The 23983-nt window shown below is 40.3% G+C and overlaps 1 protein-coding gene across 1 annotated transcript in view; it reads right to left on the reverse strand.

Moving 5' to 3' along the window:
• Nucleotides 1-23395, reverse strand: part of RERG (RAS like estrogen regulated growth inhibitor) — a 115032-nt gene extending 91637 nt beyond the window's left edge. The window contains exons 1-2 of the mRNA XM_045463044.1: nt 23143-23395; nt 19544-19707 (exon numbers count right to left, since the gene is read on the reverse strand). Of these exons, the coding sequence (XP_045319000.1) occupies nt 19544-19604 (61 nt within the window). The 5' untranslated portion in view covers nt 19605-19707; nt 23143-23395. The remainder of the gene's footprint in view (nt 1-19543; nt 19708-23142) is intronic.
• Between the last annotated feature and the right edge of the window lie 588 nt (nt 23396-23983).

The following is a 23983-nucleotide window of genomic DNA, read 5'->3' on the forward strand; positions in this document are numbered from 1 at the left end:
GAACGCTTCACCCAGAGCAATACTCTCAAAGCTGAGTGTGTGACCTGTGACTACCTGAGGAATATGAGCCAATGACGTCTCCTCCTTTCAGGACATTTAAAATCTGGGCAAAAAATGGCTCCATAATTTACATGAGTGAGCCCTCTCTAGTCAACAATTTGTTGAAAAGGTTTCATCCTAAGTCCAGTTAGAAAGCAGCCCAGGTAGAGATCTGTGGGATGGGCACACCGGCCATCCCAGTGAAATGAGGTGGACACAGAGCTTTTGTTTATTTATGGGAAAGAGAAAAACATATTGTTCTACCCAGGCACAACTTTCCTGACTGAAGAGGTGATCCTGGCTTCCTGGATGAAGATAATTAACATTATCAGCTTCCTACCAGGCTGGCAGAGTCGTGCTAGAAAATGATACCTTGTCTTAATTGTTCTTTTCCCCTGAGGAAGTATTTCTCAAACACCTGAAACCTCCAAGCTTGGGCTTCATATGAGTGACTGTACTCGGGTTTCAAGCCCTGGTGTAAAGGTCAATCAGGTCCCCTCTTTTTCCAGACTGTGGACCTCGCACCCAAAATGTGCTGAGCCAACTCGAGGAAACACATGAGCGCAGGGAACGTTTTGGTGATTGGTGAATATTTGGTTTACACTGAAATCGTTTTTAAAGACCTTCAGAAGTCGCGATTCTCCAATACTGAAAGGTATTTTCTACACCTTTGTGCTAGACAGGAAAGGCTATTCTTCAGCACTCATAGCACAATTTGTAAATACCGTGTAAGCCTTAATTGCTGCCACTGAAACAAAATAGTCATAGGAGAGAATGAGAAGTGACAGAAAGGCCAGGGACAAGGGAGAAAGGTTCCAGTCATAAAATAGCCAAACCTCTTCATCAGTGGCACCTTAAGGGACCACCAGCCTGTCCAATCACAGATCAAGGGTTTCAGCCTCATGTACAATAACAACTGCTAACACTGACTGAGCCTTTAATAGTTGTCAGGCACCGTTCTAAGAATGTTCACAGATTATTCCCCTTAATACATGCAATGGACAGCAAGTCCGCAGTGTAGCAGTTATCACGTTCGCCTAATACGTGCAATGGCAACTAAGCAGTCTTTCATTCTGCAAATATTTACTGAGCACCTCCAGTGTATGAAATTGGGTGCTGGGGCTCCTGCGCTGATCACAACATGCCAAAATGCCTGCATTCTGTGGCTCACCTTCCAGTGCAGCCAGGAAGCAGTGCAGCCAGGGTTTGCATCCAAGAAGTCTGGCTACTGGGCTGTAAAATTATTACAGTTATTAGCAAGGTATCATACAACGCAGCCTCTTTTGGAGACCCATGAGAAGTTCATAAATCACCAAGAGTTAAATGTGAACCAATGGGGAGATATTTGCATTCTATGACCGATACTACTAGATTGCTGAAACAGAACTATTCTTGACGAGCACAGTCTGAGCAGGCCCAGAACAGAAAACAGCTAGCATTTGAGGTCAGCACACCTGGGTTTCAGTCCTGCCTCTGAGATGCACTACATCTACACCTTGGGCAAGTTGTTAAACCTCTCAGAGCCTCGATTTCCTCATCAGGAAGGCAGGGCTTAGAACAAGACTTAAATCGTGTTATGGTGAGTTATTAAATGAGATATAAATAAAGTACTTTGTAAAATGCCTGGTGTTGTATGAAGTAAGCTAATTTTATTATTTACCGTTTATGGGCCCTCAAAGCTAGACAACAGAATGTTCTCATAAAGCTAATTTAAGTCATCTGAGGAATGTGAGCCCTGCACCTTATAAATTCCTGACTATACAGACTGAGGCACACTGCAGTCCATCTGTCTTCAGCATGTGTGCATGTGGGGGTGGGCAGTGCAGAGAGAAAGCCCTGTTACCCAGGGCATGATCTAGCCCAACTCAAGTGCTGAGCAACCTTTATCAAGGAGACTGGTTTTTATCCTGTGTTCCTAGCTTTGCTTTCTTTAGGTATCTGCCCTCAGAATGACCAGACCATCTAGGGCCCCTAGAAAACAAAGATGCCTAAAGATCCCAAACTGCCTTGTCTAAGAGGATATCACTTGGCCTGGGTCTCCATATGTGGTGTCCCAGTTCTCTTTAGTTCACAGCTTTTGGCTCTGTTTTCTTTGCTCTACATTATACTATCTTCTCCCTTTGTAAGGATGTTTCCATTGATAGATCCACATGGATTCAATGATTGAACTACATGTAGTTCCTCTCCTACATGTATAGTTCTCAAAGGCACTCCCATTCTTTACAAAGAGGGGTGCAAGACTCAAGCCCACTCAGGCCATGCCTCGCTCAAATGATCATTCAACATGATCCCCTGAACCTGGAAATTGACTAGCTTTGGTTCTTCAGGATTTTGGTCATCTCCACCCATTTGGTCTCCCCCAAGTCTTATTTGGACTCCATTCTTGAGTTTTCACAGGCTATTTTGAATTTCAGGGTAAGGGGGCAAATGTAGACACAGACTCAGAGAACTTATTCTGTGTAGAAGAGTGGTTTCTCACTGTATGCAGCCATAGCTTCTAGGAGCCTCAATTTTCATGCTTAAGAATCCAAATTATCACACATTTAGTGCTCAACAACACAAATTTACTGTCTTGCACTTTTGTAGGTTAGAAGTTTGACACCATCATCAGGGTGTCTCTGGAGGCTCTAAGAGAGAATCCATTTCCCCACCTTTCCAGTTTCCAGAGTTGACCCACATTTTTTAGCCAATGGTCCCCTTTCTCTGTTCTCAAAGCCAGCACCATTACATCTCTGTGACCATTCCTTCTTAGTCACATCTCCACCGGCCTCAGCCTCTGACCTCAGCCTGGAAAGGTTCTTCAATTTTTACGAATCATGTGATTAGGCTGGGCTCACTTGGACAATCTAGAACAATCTCCTCATGTCAAGGTTCATAATCTCAATCATAACTGCAATGTCCCCTCTGCCATGTAAAGTAATATATTCACAGGTTCTTGAGATTAGGGCATGGGCATCTTTGGGGGTCATTATTCTGCCACTGCATTCCTCTCTCAGCCCCCCTAGGGGAGTCCCATATGCAAATATATCCACTCCATCCTAAGGTCCTCAATATCCTCAATATTCTCAGTCCATTACAGTATCTCTTCATGGTCCCAAATCTCATGTTAATCTCACCAGTTCCAAAGTCCCAAATCTCATTAACTACCTCATACAAACCAGCTACGGGTGAGGCTCTGGGTGGCAATATGTGGTAGTCTTTTTCCAATGCAAATAAATGTTTTAAAATAACAGAGTTGTTACTGTTTGTATAGTTAATATATTTTATCTAATGGTTCCATTTGGTGATGGCATTCTGATGAATTTTTACTGAAAGGACCATGAGTGGGTTCTTTGTTTGGTTTTGTTTCTGTATGCCCCAATATGTCTACTGTGTTCCATTTCTATCTTTCTATTCTGTCTGCAGCTCTGTTTCCTAGAGTAGAGAGAGTCCATGTTTTTCTCATATTGCCATACTCTAGACTAGAGTTTGCCACATATGGAGGAAAAGCTACACGAGACTAAGTAGAAACTGAATATTAAGTACATTAGCATCTCAACATTTTCCATACGTTTCAAACCTAGAAAACACTACTGTTCATAGAGGGTTTAGGTTTTGAGTTTTTTGGAGTAATACTCTTAGTGAACACACACACGTACACATATACATACATGCTCATATGCACATTCATCAAATAACAGTGGAGATTTGAAAATTTTCTAATTTAACTGAATGGCTAGTCCAGTATCTTTAAAGTTCAGTTTGACAAATTCAACTTTGTTTGACAAATTCAGTTTTGTTTCCACCTTTATCAATACATCTTTATAGAAAAAGCACTCTAAGATTAAAATAAACTTGATAGTTCTTGGAAATTTATTTCTTTATTTTTGTATTTGTTCCTCAGTAAAACACAACCCTGTCACTGTCATAAAATCACAGTAAATTTTGGGTCATTCAAACCATCACATGTTATATATAAACATATTAATACCGTGAATTGTATCAGAACTCTACACAACATGCATAGGACTTACAATAAACTTGACTGAGCAGACAGAGTAAGGAATTTGGGAGTCTATATTGAATGTTCTGTAGGGAATCAAACAAGATAGAAGTGTTTACTTACTAACTATGGCAATGCAATATTGCATAAATAAAAGATAATTTTAAAAACTCTTGCTTCATGATACCTTAAATAAAACATATTTACCAAAGCTCATATTTTCTCATGATGGCTGGTTCGAGAATTTCTTAATTTGTACTGAACAAAACCTCCTTTTTACTGAATCTGAAACAATTACCTGAAAAAACTATATGTAAAATTTCCATTTTGACATCACAGCTGTTTATGCCAATTATTCATCCAAAATAGCACCACCATAATGTAGTTTTGAATAATTAATTATGGGATCAAAAATAATTGGCAACAATAAATGATAGTGGTTCCTTGAATTTATAAGCAGTGTCACAGACTTGAACAATATTTATTAACTTAGACATCTCAGCAATAATTAATCATGAATTATTCACAATCTAGATAAAGGATCTCGAGTTATCTGATGGGATCCAATCCTACCCGATCTGCCCTCATGAAATGTTTGAAGCCTCTTGGCATTTTGCCCTGTGTAGGAGCCTGATTCTTCCAGCTATTTGGTTCACAAGAACATCTTGTATTTCAGTGAAGAAGAAAAAAACCACTCTCCTATTGTGATAAATAATGAAGAAAATCTCTGCAATCCAGTATTTTTAACACATAACATCATTTAAAAACTTTGAGTTGACTATATATTTTCCTTAATTTTGACATGCTAGGACTTTCACGTTTTTAAATAGCTTCTGAGTTTTGCTTCTGGGGCTCTTCCAGGTCAAATTATTAATGTATCCTCCCTTCCCACTGAGGATATTTAACACACTTCACATTTTTCACATATTCAATGTTAGGCTCGTCCTTCTTTCTTTATACTTTCCATCTTCCTCCCTTAACACCTCCTTCACATACTGTGGGGCCTCAAAAGCCAAATAAGAGGTTTTAGCATGAAATCATAGGCAGAGTTTGGGATAGAAATATTATTTTTAAAGTTCAACTGAATAAAAATATAATATAAGGCTATAAGATCTCTTAGTTAATCACCATCTTCTCTCTCCTGGTTCCTCATTTTTCTCTAGTAATGGATCTAGTGAAGTAAAGTACTTTTCATAGATATTGATTAAACCAAATGAGTATTCCTAAGTAATGAGGAAAAGAAGACAAGGGGAGAGAGAGGAAGATAACACTTGTGGAGTATTTCTAGCCTTGTGCCTGGTGTTTTGTTAAAAATTTTCAGAGTACTGTGGATAGAAGGACAGACAGTGGAGGCCAACTGCTGGGTTTGAATCCTAGCTCTGCCGGAATCCAGTCACTAACTGTAGGACCCTGTGCAAGTTACTTCCTCTTTGGGAACTCAAACTCCCTGTCTGTAAAGAAGGGATAATAATTGGGCCAAATTTATCGAGGGGCTGTGATAATTATTTGGGTTCGAGTGTGTTGTGTCCTGTAACAGTGGTTGGCCTATAATCAATGCTAGAAGCATTAGTTACTAGGATTGCTGACTATTATTACTGAAAGGGCGGGGCTACGCCCGTCTCCATCTTGTTCTGTGTCCTTCTGTGTCCTTCACCTTGACCACACCTCCTTCCCTTGAGTAACCCCCCCCCGCGCCCCCCCCCCCCCCCCCCCCCCCCCGCCTCCCTGCCTAACAGGACTCAGACCCTTCCCCAGTCAATCTGCTGAGGCCACAGCCATTACCTCACCAACTGCCCCTAGGCCCCAATAAAACCTTTGTCCTTTTGAAACTCGCTCTCTCTCCGGTATCTCACCGCTACGTCGGTGCAGGTAGGGGATTGAGCTCGAGCTAGCTCGAATAAAGACTTTTTTGCTTTTGCATCGGACTCGGCTCCCTGGTGGTCTTTGGGGATCACGAATTCTGGACATAACAATTACATCTCATTTGTTTTTGGTGCACAACAGCTTTTAGATAAGATGGTTATTATCATTTGCATTTCACTGAAGAGGAAACTGGGGCTCCCCAAAGTTAAGAAGCCAACCATACATACAGTTAGTAAATGATCTTTCGGGCTCCAAGCCTGTGTTCCTGGCGCTAAAGGGAAATGAGGACTGCTGAGCTAGTTCCAGGCACCTTTAAAAGGACCTTTCCTGGGACGGAATCAGCAAGATTTCGAAAGCTCTTCTCCCTTCCCAGCTTTCATTCAGTTCCTATCTCTCTTTTTTCACTTTGTTGCCCTTTCCCCGCTTCTACTTCCAACATTGATGACATATGTGAATTGGTATGAGGAAAACATCATAATTTTGAAAGATAAGAAACAAGAGGGAAGTTGTTCCATTCCTCACCATAAAAATCCCACTGAACTGACAGGATTTTAGTGTCACTGCCTCCCTCAAGGTCTCCCCAAGTATTTCCCACTGATTTCTCTTACTCTCCTCAATTCCTACAGCATTTATGGCCTAAACTAACCTGCTAGAACATCTTATGTATGACCTACTTGCTAAATTATACATATTTCAATGTATACATTTCTGATAATAAGTAATTTATCAGATTTCACCTTTTGAAAACTCATAAAGAGCTCTGTCCTTTCTCAAAGGCTCTCCTTCGGTATCCTTCCCAATTGCCTTTCCAAATGGGTCCTGAGCCTGAACTGAGTCAAAAATCAATCATTTTAAGATCTATAACCTAGTTGTATCCATGCCATGCAACTGATATGGTGTCCATGTTAATTTCTTGGTTTTGACAATGTATTGTGGTTATGTAAAATGTTATCACTGGGAAAAGCTAGGCGATGGGTACACAAGGACTCTCTGTACTGTTTGGTAACTCTGGCAATTTTTTAAAAAATATTTCAAGATACAAATTTGTAAAAATCAATCAGCCTGCTGGAACATAAACTGTCACTAGGTGATTTCTAATTGTAAGTCGTAAATGTCCAACAAAACACCAAGGTCCCTGAAGACAAGGCCAATGATGTAGTTCTCTGGACTTCCCCCACAAATATTGACATTATTGATGGGAGAATAGAGACAGTAGAAGAGTTGGGAACATAACAGTAATGTCACAAACATTTGTAAATTGGTAAATGGGAGACATAAGAAATCATGGGTTAAATTGGAAGACTCAAGGATATTCAGACTCATGGTTGCTATGCTCCTGATTTCACCTCTTTTGGGACACTGTAGAAAAATAAATTCAAGATATAAAATATCTTGAATGGAAAAATGTCCCAGACATTGGAACAGATAACCATTACTCATACTACCATGCGTGGTTGAGTCTTCCTTTAAAACCTCTAAGTCAACAAGTGTTGCCAAATGACTAGGAAGCTGGCTCAGTTGTTAGATTTAGTTGTAATTTATGGGATTCTTAATGCACAAAAAAGTCAAATACTTTTCAGACAAATAAATATTCACAATTTTTTATTCTTGCTTTTTAAATTTTTGGCCTCGCCTCTTAAATTATTGCCCAGTCACATAAAATAAAAGAGACCTTTTTCATGTATTTTTAAAACCAGGAAATGCATCATTGAGAAAAAGATATTTTTTTACTCCCGACAGTGGAAACTTATGAACTTTTCTCAATACTACAGTTCTGTCTACACACCATTGCATAAGTGTTATATATGACAACACCAAAGAGCAATTTAAAATCATTTTTCCAAATCATTGTTCCAAAAGAACAACTTCCTTTCTTTAATTTGGTTCTATATTAGCCTTAACTTGATAAAGTGGAGCTTGGTGTTAATTAAAAGTTCAAGGTTATGGGTTCAATTCCTATGCAGTCTGCTTAGTTTCTCTCAGTAGAAAATTTGGTACCATGGTCTTAGGTTAAACGTTTAATTCTCAGACACTTAACACTGCAGTTTATTTAGCTCAATCCACACCTACCACTGCCAAACATCTCATCTTAAAACCAAAGCCCAGCATGTCGCAGTTGTTAAGACATACATTTTTTTTTTTAACAAAAGTTACCAGACCACGGGAGTGAAAAATTTGAATTGTAAGGAACCTCAGAAAAACCTCACATTTGCTCTGCCCCATGGAGTATTTTTGGCTCACTTAATCCACTCCAATATAGATGTTAGCCTCATGAGGGCAGACAGCCCATCTGTCTTATTTACCATTGTATCACCAGTACTCATCACAGTGCCTGACACTCAGTGTTTCTTACAAGCTGTTGGAGAAGAGCTATGTGCATTTGCAAAGCTGAAAGCACCTATTTCAAATGGAAATTAAGTACTTAGCAAACTTAATACAATGGTTCCCAAAATGTGGTCCCCAGACCAGCATCATTAGCATCATCTGGGAACGTGTTAGAAATCAGAAATACAAATTCTCTGGCTCTACTACAGACCTACCGAACCAGAACCTGTGAGGATGGGGTCCTGAAACATGTGTGTTAACAAGCTCTCCCTGTGATTCTGGGGTAGGCTAAAATTTGATATCTACTGGTATAATCCAGTGAAGAAAATCTCTTCCCAAACTCAGTTGTGATTTGCAGCAGCAGTCCCGAAGCACATAAATTCAGCCACTTCAGTACAGAAATGTACATACAGATTCTGGATGAGTCTCTGAAAAACAACTTTCTGTATCGAATAGATATCTGGACCAATAAAAGTTGATCACTGGTATGCACTTTTTTTTTTTTTAATTTTTTTTTTTTTTTTCAACGTTTATTTATTTTTGGGACAGAGAGAGACAGACCATGAACGGGGGAGGGGCAGAGAGAGAGGGAGACACAGAATCGGAAACAGGCTCCAGGCTCTGAGCCATCAGCCCAGAGCCCGACGCGGGGCTCGAACTCACGGACTGCGAGATCGTGACCTGGCTGAAGTCGGATGCTTAACCGACTGCGCCACCCAGGCGCCCCTGGTATGCACTTTTTAGAGCTATGTACCTTGAATCTTAAGATAAGAATGTGAGACAGAAATAAGAAATGCTAAACAAAATACTAAATGAGGGATCATCACTGTAAGACTTCCTCCCAGATCACCCTTTTTAAGGCAAATCTTAACAGAATTTATTTAATGAACATGGAAATAATGTGATATGCTGGTAATGTCCCCATATCTTTGTTTTTCTTTACTGGCTGTAAATTATCCAAAGAACTCCCTGGGATTCTCAATCATTTCAATGAGCTAAATAATACCAAAGTGGAAAATTCTATGATTCAAGCAGAGCAGCAAGGGCCCATAATGTTCCAAGACCAACATATTTCTAGATGACAGAAAATAGAGAAGAATGATACATATACTAGACACAAATTCTCCCGACAGGCCAGAATAGATTAAATCTAACAAAACCATATTTAAGAGGATGAAAATAAACTTCTACACCTGGGTTAACCATACGCAAACTATAGGTTTGGGAAGATTTCACTCAGCAACAGCACATATTTTTTAAAAAGACAACTTCATTTGCAGTAATGTCCCCATGAGCCAACACTACATCCACTGTCACGCGGAAAGCAACAAATGACCTAGGATGTCTTAGCAAAGCAGGGTAGGCAGTCACAGATTCACAGTCCTGCTCTGATCTGGCCTGGAGGTCCCACATCTGACATGTCTGCATTCGCTTCCAGCCCCCACACTTTCTGGAGTGCACAGATCAAGTGGAACCGCCGGTATGGTGCTGGGATTAGAAACCACACTCTGTAGGGCAAATGAAGTAACTAAGAGTAACCAGACTGTGGAAGAGAAAAGCCAGCATGGGTCCAGGCACTCTAGTTATCTGCAAATGTGTTAAGGGCTGTCAGGTGGAAGAGGGATTTAAAATGTCTCCTGTCACTCTGAGAGTAAGCTTAAAGTCAACAAGTAGAAGCTAATGAACCCCATTTGGCTCCAAAGGTAAAGTAACAAACAGGAAGAGCTGTTGTGATAGTTTCATGTGCCAATTTGGCTGGCCCAAAGCAGTGCCCAGTTATTTAATCAAACATTACCTTAGGAGTAACTGTGAAGGTATTTCGTAGATGTGGTTAACATCTACAGTCAGTTGACCTTAAGGAGATTAGCTTTAATAACGTGGGTGGGCCTCATTCAATTACTGGAAGGCCATTAGTGCAAAAACCAAGGCTTCCAGGGTGAAAGAAATTCTGCCACAAGACTGCAACATAAATCCTGCCTGAGTTTCCAGCCTGCTAGCTTGCTCTACAGATTTCAGTCTTGCCAACATACATACATACATACATACATACATACATACATACATACATAAATCGTGTATGGGTGTATGTGTATGCTCTTGTCCTATTGGTTCTGTTTCTCTGGAACACTGACTGACAGCTGTCCAAGGGAAAAATAGTCTACGTCCAATCATACTGAGTTCCTATCACTGGAGATTTTCAAGTGCAGGTGAAGAAACTACTTTGGTTATAACAAGGAGACCATTAAAATATATGCCTTTCAGTAAAATTATAAACCATGTATAGAACACATAGTCTAACTCAATTTGTTCATTTTGTTGAGGATCCAGTCTGTGTCAAATACTGTGTGAGGGTCTAGGGATATAATGATGAGCAGATATATCTTCTGTTCTCCCTTTTGGGAACGTAGATGTATCCTATACCATGTACAAATACTCTAGAACACAAAGTTGACTCAACAGATGTTTGTTGGATGAATGACTGAATGAATGAGTAAAAATATACTTTAAGATTAAAAGGAAATATGGAGATAGATATATTTATGTTATTTGAGAAACCTTTCTACCAAAATATTTAAACTTTTATCCTTTAATAAGGACAAGATTCGATCACCAAAAAAATTCTATAACATGTCATGCTTCCTTCTCCAATAAGGCATAAGTCTGAATTATTTTCTTAAGCTCTCCTCCCATCTTGACTTCTTACATACCGATCTTTAAAAAATCTCAACTCAGTACTTACTCATTTCACATATTTGAAAGGGCAAGTTACTTAAGGCATAGAAACTGCTACATCTGAATAGTCTGTAATGTTATGTAGTTGGTGGAGAAACATTAACAGTCAACTGCTGAATGGAGCATGTTCGTGTGGCCTCGAGCAATGGACAGCTAGAGAATTCACCATACTGCTTGTCCAAACAGAAATGTTAAGGATCATAGAGGAAGAACTGCATGGACTTTGATAACAAGAGCATCATTGGATTAAGACCAAATTCAGATCACACTTGTGATTTTTCAAAGTACCTTCAAAGCCTATCCTACCTGCCTTGTTATATCAATCAATCAATAAGCAAGCAAATGTATATTTCATTTGACAGATGAATAATAAAAGACATGAGCAGGATGAAGCTGAAGTTTAAACCCAATCCTTTCAGTCAATAGAGTTGAGTGCCTTTTTAAAAATAATTAGATCAGGGGCGCCTGGTGGCTCAGTCCGTTAAGCGTCTGACTTCGGCTCAGGTCATGATCTCACGGTCTGTGAGTTCGAGCCCCGCGTCGGGCTCTGTGCTGGCAGCTCAGAGCCTGGTGCCCATTTCAGATTCTGTGTCTCCCTCTCTCTCTGCCCCTCCCCTGTTCATGGTCTGTCTCTCTCTGTCTCAAAAATAAATAAACGTTACGGGGCGCCTGGGTGGCGCAGTCGGTTGAGCGTCCGACTTCAACCAGGTCACGATCTCGCGGTCCGTGAGTTCGAGCCCCGCGTCGGGCTCTGGGCTGATGGCTCAGAGCCTGGAGCCTGTTTCCGATTCTGTGTCTCCCTCTCTCTCTGCACCTCCCCCGTTCATGCTCTGTCTCTCTCTGTCCCAAAAATAAATAAACGTTGAAAAAAAAAATTAAAAAAAAATAAAATAAAATAAATAAAAATAAATAAACGTTAAAAAAAATAAAAAAAAATAAAAGTAATTAGATCATATTGACAGGACATAGTGTAAAATATTCTTTTGATAACAATGAGAAATTTATTCTTTAGCAGAGGATGACTCATCAGTTTTCTTACACTTGATCCAATGCTATAAGAAACGAAATACTGTATTACACAGGATCTTTCTTACATATATGATTGTTAAGAATCTTACAGGTGGCCATACTGATTGGTAACACACCCAGGAGTCCCAGAAGGCTTTGCTATGCACTGGTTATTTATTGATAACTGAAAGTTTCTTATAAACACAAAATTCACCAGGTTTTAACAAGGTTCATTTTATAAAATCCTAACGATCATCTCATTTCCTAACATACGGTGTTCCAAAGAATGTGGAAAAGGATGGTGTGATACCAAATGAACACATTTATTTGCAAACTTGCAAGAGTCATAAACTAGGGACTCTAGACTTGGCTGTGCACCAAGAAGTTGGGTGATCTATGTAACAACCTCTCTCTCATATGTATATACAGGAGCTTTACGTATTTGCTTACTCCATGCTGAAATTACCTTTTCAGACTGCTCTGTCTCTATAATGTAACTGCTTTCATTTTTAATGGAATGGAAGAAATTATGGCTGTTTTTCTGAAACCACATCAATTTTCAAAGGCAGCTGTAGCAACAGAGATGCGTTTGCACTGGAATTTTGGCTTCAAGGACAGTACCACTTTGAAAATTTGGCTGATTTCCCTAAACCCATAAGTTGGAGAAATACCAGGAATAAAAAGGGGAATTACATGGATGATTTACAATTTTCTTCACTCCCTTTCCTTAAAGTCAGTCCTTGTCAGTTGCCAAGAAAACAAAAATGGAACCAAACAACAACTGACAATTAACTACAGGAAACTATTTTGATGAATAAATTACCTGTCAGTTAAAAATAAAGGATACCCAAATTTTAATAATATATTCCAATAGAAAAAAGAAAGGACAGAGATATGTCCTTTTGGCTTTGAAAACCAGGTCTTGATTTTTTTATTTTGTTTTGTTTTGCCAGTATTGTTTCTTGCCTAATTATATTTTCCTTAGGAAAAGTCTAAGAATTGGTCATTGCCAACCTACAACATGTTTAACCACCCACCCATTAACAACCAATTTTGCTTTTAATTTTTTTCTTTCCTTTTCATGTTTTCTTTTCTTTTCTTTTTCTAAGCCCTCACCACTCCTCATCCTTGCTTTTTCTTTCTGGGTGTACAATAAAGGTCATCGTGACTTACAGCTTGCACAGAGGTATGAGTTTTACACATATCCAACAGGTGTGCACCTGGGATTTGAAAATACCCTTTTGTTCCTCTTGGGGTGGAAGAAACAAATGAAAATCAACTCATCTAGGCTGATTGTCTCTTCTCGCTTTTCTCTCTTTGCAAGTACAGGTAGTATAAATGCTTGAAAGCCAAGGTAACCATATGATTACATTCATGGCAGGAAAACAGCTAGTTTTCTAGCCTCATCCAAACTTGTCTCAATGCCAACTTCCTCCCGTGGGCCCGGTCCTTTAAGAAACACTTATTTCAGGGGTGGGAAGGAGGGGAGGGTGGGTGATGGGCATTGAGGAGGGCACCTGTTGGGATGAGCACTGGGCGTTGCATGGAAACCAATTTGACAATCAATTTCATGTTAAAAAAATCATAAGATAAAATAAAAAACAATTATTTCTCTAACCACCAACTAAACAAGGAACCAATGGACCTCATTTCTGGCAATCTTTCAAATTCAAGAACCACCTAGGAAAGGCTTTTTGGTATGCACATGCACACACACACATATATACCCTTGTGTCTAGTGTTCATGTACATACACTTGTGTTTGCACCAACCCGAAACATAATCTGTCCCTCTTCTTGTTCAGACAAATTCTTAAAGAAAATTTACCATCAAGATTATACAATTTTAAAACAAGAGTGACCAAGAACTTGAAGAGCTGGTTGAGAACTTAAATAAGTAAAAAGTGTGGGACAGGACCATTCTCAGTGGTCGCTCACTTTCATGTGATGTGCACAGCCGAGGTCATTTCCTAGACTTGTGGTTTTCATATTGGACCTGGAGCTTACGTGTTATTGAAGCCACAGGTCAACTTGCTCTATCCTCCCAGGGAGTCCACTTTGGTCACTGTTTGGTGGGGGGTATCATTTTTATATTCAAACAAACATGGATATATTATGGAGCAACATTGAATTTTGCATATATTTTGTGTAATTTATAAAGCACACAAAATAATTACATGATTGTCATGATATGCTTACATACTCCAAATCGCCCAGATCTTTCTCTTCCTCTTTTATTTATTTTTTATTTTTTTTTAATGTTTATTCATTTTTGAGAGACGGAGAGAGAGCACGAGCAGGGGAAGGGCAGAGAGAGAGGGAGACACAAAATGCAAAGCAGGCTCCAGGCTCTGAGTTGTCAGCACAGAGGCTGATACGAGGCTTGAACCCATGAACTGTAAGATAATGACCTGAGCCCAAGTCAGATGCTTAACTGACAGCCACCCAGGCACCCTTTCTTCTTTTAAAAGTACTTTGGGGGCGCCTGGGTGGCGCAGTCGGTTAAGCGTCCGACTTCAGCCAGGTCACGATCTCGCGGTCCGGGAGTTCGAGCCCCGCGTCAGGCTCTGGGCTGATGGCTCAGAGCCTGGAGCCTGTTTCCGATTCTGTGTCTCCCTCTCTCTCTGCCCCTCCCCCGTTCATGCTCTGTCTCTCTCTGTCCCAAAAATGAATAAACGTTGAAAAAAAAAATTTGTAAAAGTACTTTGAACACAACGTTCAAAAAGCATCATACTACACCATTAAGTCTGAATGAAGGGAACAAACTGGCATTATAGCTACATACAGAGAAAAGGTTCTAAAATGCAAAAGGTAGGTTCTATAGCATAAGGAAACTGACTTAGCCAGGATGCTATTGATATTGCTGTTTTCATTTAACGTATGTGAAATCTCATGAACATACCCCAGCCATAAAGCATACATATTATGTTAAAGCGGTATTTGGTACTTTCTGGAAGACTCATATTTAAAATCAGAATTGTCCTTGCCCCACTGAAAAATAAAATGAAAAAAGTTTTTCAAAAATTTTTTTTTATAATTGAGAGACAGAGAGGAGCAAACAAGAACAAGGAAACAAGGAAAAAGAGGGAAAGACAGATCCCTTCTCTTTGTGCCAAGGAAAAATATATCACAAGCTCGTTTGTGTTTAGCACTCAATTTATAGCCCAGCAATCTGAATCTCCGAACTTAAGCCTTCACGGAGGAGTGCCCCAAGTGGCTTTTGAATTAGAGGACAGCATTACTCAATTTGAGGCTAGCCCTTTCAGGAAATATATTTAGCTACGGCACACAATATTTCAATTCTAAAATGAGAATGTCAACTGTGAAACTAAATTTAAAATTTTTGTTGTTTTTCTCTCAGCTCCTCCCACACTTACTATGAATTTGAATAATATGAATCCAGGAAGCATTTAAGTAAATATGGTGTGCATTCTAGGTTTTATGGCAGGCATTACTGCTTTGATCACTCGGAGCCTATCAAATTATAGGCTGACACACACAAGTGAAGAAATCTATGTCCCACATGCCATGTTATCAGAGCTCTACCCTCAGCCAGTGAAGGGCATGTCTACCCTGCTGGGGTAAGAGAAGATACAATGGGCTGGGAAAAAGACCCTCTGCCATCTGCATCATCCCCCACAGTGCTCACCATGCTGAACCAGCAAGCAAGCTCTCAGAACTGCGAGGTAAAATCAGACGGAAGAGAAAAGAATCCTCCCAGTACAAGACCATGTATATACTCTGTATGTAAAAATACACACACACACACACACACATTCCTCACGTTTTATCAGTTCTCCTTAGTAATTAACAAATTACTAAATTTTGCCTGTGCTAATACTTCTATGGTCAACCTGTCAACCAAAAAGTTCTGGTTAAGGTCAAATTCTGTTTTAAACATAGAGGGCCTATCCATTACCTGGGCTTAGGAAGCTGCCTACCACATACCAGAAGTACTTTCAAATTTAAGGTGTAAATTTATTGATGACACAAACATATTTTTGGCTGTTCTTCCAAGATATAAGACACAAGAAGTAGAGTTATGATCACCAGTAGTCAAACTGTAACTGACATTAGCCAGACTTTGAATTCAAGAGAAAGAGACACCGGCATCCGGGTGGCTCAGTGGGTTAAGCATCCAACTTCAGCTCAGGTCATGATCTCGTGGCTCCTGAGTCCAGCCCCACATCACGCTTGCCGCTGTTAGTGACAGAGTCACTTCTGGATCCTCTGTCTCTCTCTGCCCCTCCCTCACTTGCACGCTTTCTCCCTCTCTTTCAAGAATAAATAAACATTAAAAAAAGAGAAAGAGACAGAGAAGTTGTGTGTGTGTGTGTGTGTGTGTGTGTGTGTGTGTGTGTGTAGGGTGTGCAGAGTAGCAATATAGAATTCCTGTCATATACGCTTTCCGATTTTTACTGAAAACCAAAATACCCACTTGAATGTAAATGCATCTTCGACTGTATGTTTTCTCTAGAAAACTTAACAAATTAAAATCAGTATGCCTCGAAAAGCTATAATATTATAAGCTAATACTGGAGCACTTACTATGTGCCAGGTGCTGTTCTAAAAGATTTGCATGTAATGACTCATTCAATCCTAACAATGACTCTTTGAGATTGGCACTATTATATCCTTTTTATAGTTGAGGGACTTAACTTGCCAAAGTTGCCATGTTCACCCCGATGATAAAGTACAGAATTGGAAGTCAAACCTGACTTGTCGATTAGCAAGTAGACAACATGTCTTGCTTATCCCAAATTCTAACTTGGTAGTGAGTATGGGGAGAAGTAGATGGTACAGGTAAGACTTGAAGCCTCTGATGCAATGAGCACAGTCAAATCAGAGATGCTCTATTTCTACCCTTTCAAGATCGCAAGCTGGCTCCCCTAAGGATCCTTCCCCTGCTGGGTGTCTGGAGAGAAACAGATCATTGAGCCCATGGGAAGATCATGACCATTTGTGGGGAGGCATCTGAGAAAATGAGAAGCTGCTGTGACATTCTAGCAGGCATAACGTCTTACAGACTTAAAAAACAACTTATAAGAATGATACAGACTATAGGAAAGAAAAGTGACCATGTGGTACAACAACTAGGCAGAGACATCAGACATTCACATTAACAAAAAATTAGAATAAACGTGAGTTTAACATTGCTACAGTCAGATTCCAGAGTTGATGGATACAAAGCACTCTGTAACTGTTTTCACTGAACTGTGAGAAAAGGTCTCAGTACTGTCTCCCATGCGCAAGTCAAATTAGTACCACCTTTTAAATGTGACGTGTCGTTACCAGGTCTCAGGAAAAACAGTCTAAATGTTGAAATAGGGAAACACTGTGTATAGATGACAGACAGAAGGGCAATTGTTTAAGGCATGTAAGTCTATCACTCTCATTTTCACCTACATGAAAATAAATACAAATGGCAGAATGTATACAAGGTGGATGGAGAAACCAGTACAAAGAACATGCATTAAGAATCACAGGACTTTAGAGTTAGAAAGGAACTTAGTGAACAAGTCCAGCTTCTGCACTTGACATAAAATAAAACCAAGGTCAGCAGATTTTGGATTGTGTGTGCAGGTGTTCTCTTCAACTATGCGGGTGAGGAATTGCCTCTAGGGAGAATGTATGGAGCAAGAAGATAAGAGGTGGGGAAGCAGGACCTTGAGGTTTCTGAGAGGCGGGCTGATGAAGAGCAGCCTAGGAAGGCAGTTGGTTAGGGACAATGAAGAGGTAGAACGAAACCCAAGAAGTGTGAGGTCACGACAGCCTGAGACAGAAGGAGTTTTAGGAAAGAATACGTGGTTGTGTTGAACGGCAGGAAGAGTTCTAAGAAGACCAGAACCGGGAAATGTTCATTAGATTTGGTGGCTATTGATTAGTGGTGACCTTAGCAAAAGCAGTTTCGGAAGCATGATTGCAGTGGAAGACTGCCATGTTTTAAGCAATGAATGAGAGGTGAAAGAAAGAAGAAAGAAAGATGTCCAGTGCTTGCCCTCAGACAGTATAGATGAGAAGGGGATGGCTACACATACAGCAAGCTAGTTTCTCAACCAAATTTTAATTTTTTGCTTAACTTTTCCAACCATGTGGAGTTTATTTTGATAAATAAAAGGAGTTCTAAAACTTTCCTTCTTTTACTGCCTCTAGTAAGTTTTGAATGAATGAGTAATAAATAGGCAGCCCCAGGCCTAGACCCTTCACTCACGAAGGACTTAGGCAAGCTATTGTTGGCAGCTCTCGCCTTCCCACAGACTCCCTTCCCTTCATCCTCCACTCACTGGAACAGCTTCCTCATTCTCCAGAGCTTTCTACCAGCTACGGAAATTAGGTTTCTCACGCCATCGGAAAACACTGAGGAGATTAATGGGGAGGAGTTCAACTATCTTCAATCTTGTGAAGGCTGGCAGTTTTTAAGCCTTGCCAACTATCTATTTTCTTTGCTTGGTTTCTGCCAGAGGCAAAAGTCAGCAGCAAGAAGAAAGGGTGATGGCAGAAAAGAGCACTCTTAAAAAATTAAAAGAAAAAGAAAGAGAGAGAAAGACTTAGAATAGGGAAGATTTACTGCTGAAATTAAACCAGAGAGCCAGTTAGGAAAGGGAGACTGGTCACAGAATTAAAAGCTATTTATGTTTGTTTATTTAAGATTATGTGGATTACCTATTGTATTGGACAACCCAAATGTCTCTCCCTCTACAAATATGCTCCTACTAGATATCTGTTGGAGTCATTTCCTGAAAACCAAGAGCTCCGTGTGCAAAGTCAATTATGGTTCTTTCCTCCAGTAAGAGATCAAGACAGCATGATCTGAAAAGCCACGTTGCCTTTACATTTTAGCAACATCTACTTTAGCATTGTTCTTTAATTATGAAATCTGAGATACATTTTCAAATTGGATTAGATGCATTTTCACATCCACCATTTCACCCTGAATCTTAAAGGTCTGTAAGTCTTTTCTCATGTAAGGAATAAAAAAAAAAATTCTCTGAATTACTAGTGTAAGCCACAATACGATCATTTAAATTCACTCCAGAGGCACTGGTGGCGATAGCTGTCTTGCTTGAGGTCATGCATTCTAAATTTTCTTCCCCATTTTAAAAGCGTTGGGTAGTAATGCAGTTCTGTTTCTTGAAAAGATATATTCATTTAACAAGCATGTGTTTAGCATCCAACACATGCTTGACATTGGGGTGGTTGCTGCAAATATCAAGATGAATGAGATATAAAAGTGGCCCCTCCGGATCTTGTACAGAGAAATAAGAGAAAATACGTATTTTTTCATTTCCACAATCTGATTTCTTTGGAGGTTTGTTTTATACCTTTCCTCAGAATACCACGACCTATGATACCTCCCTTGCCTCGTGTATTATCAGCCGAGCTACTTCATCATAAATAAGCAAAAAAGTACATAAAACTTGTTACGCAAAATGAAAGTTCTAGATAAAGAGAAAGAGACTTCACCTAAAAGAGCAACACATGAGACTATGAGAAATGCCAACCACCCTCCAGTCCAATCTCAGGAGGCAGTATCACAGACACACGCGTTCGTGCGCGCGCATAGACACTGCAACAACCACATCAAAAAACTTACCTGACTTGCCCACACCTGCTCTCCCAAATATTGCCAGTTTGACCTCTGCACTTTTAGCCATGCTGGGTGTTGGTAGATAATTCACTGTCGTTCCAACTAAAGAGCTGAGAAAATCTTTTCGGTTCCCGCCTTTGGATTCACCATATCATTGTAAATCTGCAATCCTTGAAAAAAAGAGATTTGGGAATTCATAAGCGACTGGAGAGAGGGCTTAGTGTTTATTAAGCATTTCCTACATGCCAGCCACCGTTCACTTTATCAGCATTTTCCATTGTGATCTCCATAGCAATCCTGTGAGAGGGCTATAGCAACTGACTGCAAACTAGTCAACGAATAAACGATAGATTCAAGACGTGAATTTAGATCTCTTTGCTTCTAAAACATATACATTTTCAGACACAATAGCATAACCTGAGACATTTTTAATGAAGGCATTGTTTTTTGGTCAATAACTGATAACAAATACTTGATGTGTGTGAATACATGTATTTACCATGTGTCTATAAATACCCAAGACACAATACACATAATGGGGGAATCACATTTGGAACTCTTTTATTTTCCTTAGGGCTGAATAATATACATTCATATTAGTCAATCCTGTTGTAATTATTGAATTTGCACTTCAAGGTTAAATTTTAGCTCAGTTCACACTAGATCACGATTGAGTCATGTGACAGATACACATGTTCCAGGAATTGATATATAATATCTAGTTAATATTTTTATATATTTCTGGGCACAATACCATTGGCACACAAAAGAGAAATGCCATTCCTCAACTTCTGATTCCTTTTCTAAGACAATCTTAAGTAAATTAGTTTATGGTACCATCCTAACTCTTAGGAAATGATATTATATACAATGTAAGTACATTTTATATAGATGGGTGCTTTCAGAATGACACCTAGGTTCTTAGTACCATGGAAATGTAAAGTTCGAAAGAGCTTGGGGTCAACCAAAGGAATCCTCTAGCCATGTCAGGAATCCTTCCTTGAGATCAGACAACCATCTTGTGTCCGACTGAACACTTTCAAATACCTGGGGTCAGAGATGGTCAACGGACAGAAAGTCAACTTTTTGTTTACATTTACTCAGAACCTTTCAAGCAGCCCAGCAACTATTAGGACCCTCTGCCCCATCCTAGGCGACTACTTTCTAGGAAAATGAGACCTGGCATCTTCCCTTGTTCTTCATAAGATGCATGGTCTTGTTTGTTTTTTTCTTTGACTCTTGCCTTCTCTCTTCGCCACATGCACTATGCTGGCACTTGCCATTTCATCACTAAAAACATGGCCTTCCATCCATCCACTACTTGCGACATGACTTGACAAGCTGACCTCGCAAAAGTTCACTGAGATTCTCCCGATTCTGAATCCGGCACTGTGGTTGTACAGCCACTGTCAGCAAGATTCACATCTTTCACAAGAACTGCAGACTCCTTCGTTCGGAACTCCTGCAATCAGTGTCTTAAACTTAAACATGACTTAACTTTCATCCTTGTTAAACTTAATCACGTTAGTGATTCATTCATTTCATCCACTCTGTCAGTCTGCAAAGATATTTTTGCAACACAAATCGGTTATCTAAACGTGTAAACTGCTCCTGGCAGCATTTTGTCATCTACAACTTTTCAAAAGAGCTTCTCAAGAGAAAGAAAGAAGTGAAACTCCTTCTGGAAAAGTATTTCTACGACGGCATGAGAGTGTAATTGCCTTCTTCATCATGCATCTTAGCCTTGCACCCAACAAAGTTTGTATTTGCTGATTTCCAAAGGACTAGAGTTTCCTCTGAGGGATAAAAAGGTCAACATTAACATTAGCTATTGTTTACTCCATCCCCAATAACAAACAAAATTTCTCTGTAATCATTAATAACAGCACAAAAAAACCAGAAGCTTTAACATCTGCAATGTGTCTAAGCCCATATTTTTGGCTAAAGATAAAAGAATTTCCTTATTTGTCATTTTATATGCATTCATTAAGGAAAAGCCTTATGTTTAAAGTTCAGTGCTTCATCACAGAAGCATCACAAAAGCATAATATCTGCAGATATATAACTGTATAAATTCTACATAAGAATGGCAAGCATTTCTTTGAAACACAGACCAAGCAAGGGTCTGTATAAACAATGATTTGTTATTTCATGCAAAACTGTTCATTTCCATGCACATAAATTCTAAGTAATTATCTATCTTATTTATACATCATGAAAGTAGTCATCAAATGTGATTTCTAAAAAATATATAAGTCAAATACTTCATTAACTCCCAAATGACCTCAGAGATATAGGAATTGCACACAAGAAAAAAATTGTGTAGGTTAATTTTTTTCACTTATAAGGATACAGCTGCTGACTATCAACCTATTATTTAGGAAGATCACTTAAAGAAGATGCAAACTGACATGTATGTTTCAACATTTTGGTTTTCACATAAAAATGTGAAAAGTTACATTTGACAAAAATATAAAACAAAGACAAATGTGTAAATTGGTGTATTAAGTGATCTTTTGCCAACTTCTGATGTTCAAAATAATTTATAATTCCAGACCTTCCATGACATGGACCTAAAAACGTTTGTCTTAATGTTGTTGTATAGAAATATACTGGCAGGGTCTAGAAGTTGCCATTTCCTTTTTATGTGGACAGTGCTTTACTAGGACAAAAGAACTTCTGAGTTTCTATCACTCCTAAAGCTAAAATCACACCTAGATATTTAGGAGACTAAAGGTAGAGTGATTTTCCCCCTAAACATAAAGGAACTAAAAGAAGGCTCAGAAAGAAGAAAAAGAAGCTAGCCTCCAAATCCTATGCTATTTTTAATACATTTGTTGATCATTCCACAATTATGCTAAGCACATACAAACAAAAGTGGCCACCTTCCAGGAGCTTCCAGTCTGTCAAACCTGTGACATTTAGGTCACCAATAACCTGGTTTTATTTATTTCAAGAAAGGTTTCATTAATAATAAATCATTCCCAAGACTATTATTATCAAGGTCCTTGCCTTCTACTTCCTCTTTGGGGATGGGGTGGGGTAGGGGGAACCAAGCATCTTTATAAGGTAATAGTTTTTCCAACTTCTGTATCTATCATCAAAATAAAGCACAGCTGTTTAGGTAAGCGGACTCTGGTCTTAGGAATGAGATCCTCTTCCTTAGCTCTGAAATCAAGTTTTCCTTCTCCCGCTACCAGGAATTCTCCCTCATCTTGCAACGCAGCACCCACAGCGACGAGGATAATTGTGCAAGACCCCCCCCCCCCCCCAACCTCGGGTATAGCTTTGCTCCAGAGCAACAGGTATCCGAGAACAATCAACAAGCCCATGGGGACTGCAGGTCACTTGCTCTCAACCTGGAGGGCAAATGCAGCCTAAATGAAAAGGGCATTCTCAGTCTCAGCTCGGAGGGCGCTGTCAAGCTCTGGACGCCGGCACTCACATCTCCCCTCTCAGCGAACCCCAAAGCCGCCCCGGGAAGACCCGGCGACCAGGACGATGGATCCAGAGGCCACGCGTCCTTGGGGCGGGGGGGCGGGAGTCCCAAAGGTGTGCAGGAAGTCGTTCCGTAAGAGCCACCTGGGCACGTGAGTGACACTCACCTGTTCACACTCTCCAGGCCCGGGAGAGCCGCGGTCCCCTGCAAGTTCGGAATCGGTCCCCGGGAAGCCCTCCCACGCTGCGCAGCCCAGCCTGGGGCTCTCGTTTCCGCGGCTGCGATCGCCAGTGGGAGCCGCGGCGGCGGCGGCGACTGCAAGTGCTGACGGGCCGGTGGGGGTCTCTGCGCTCGCGCTCGCCCAGACTAGCGGCCGAGGGACTGCGGCAGGACGCGAGCTCAGACCGGCCGGGGCCGCAGCTCTGCCGCCAGGATGCTGCAGTGCGGCGCGTCGGCGCCCCCTACTGGGGCCCGGGGCCGGTACCTCCCGCGACGCCGCCTCCCAGCCCAAAAGAGACACATCCGCCTTCTGCCTGCTGCATCCCAGGCTGGCTTCCCTTTCCCGGGGTCCTTCCCGGCCTCTAGGTTCTCGAAGAAGGACCTCTCCTGTAGGTTACAACTTTGCGTGTGAAAGCATCGCTACGTGGTGTTTTCCATTCCTTACTTCAAATGGTGCTCACAACATCCCTCTGAGGTATGTTTAATTATCCCCATGTTACCCAACAGGAAATTGAAAGAGGATAAATAACTTGTCCGAGGCTAATAAATGGCTGGAATGAAAACCAGGCCGGATTGGAAGCTAAGAGATGCTAGGAGCGATATAAATACCGAATCCAATTGAAATTTATAGTTATATATTTGACAAAGTGCCAAAAGCTTTACATTCTCCTTACATGATCAGCATTTACAGGGGTTGAATAGAAGTCATACTTCATCTTCCTCAAAACCTAACAAAGATGATTAATATTGGTGCTGTGCTAGGCCCGCTTTTCTCTCGTCTCATTTGA

Source organism: Leopardus geoffroyi, chromosome B4, assembly GCF_018350155.1.
Source record: "Leopardus geoffroyi isolate Oge1 chromosome B4, O.geoffroyi_Oge1_pat1.0, whole genome shotgun sequence".
Lineage (NCBI taxonomy): Eukaryota > Metazoa > Chordata > Mammalia > Carnivora > Felidae > Leopardus > Leopardus geoffroyi.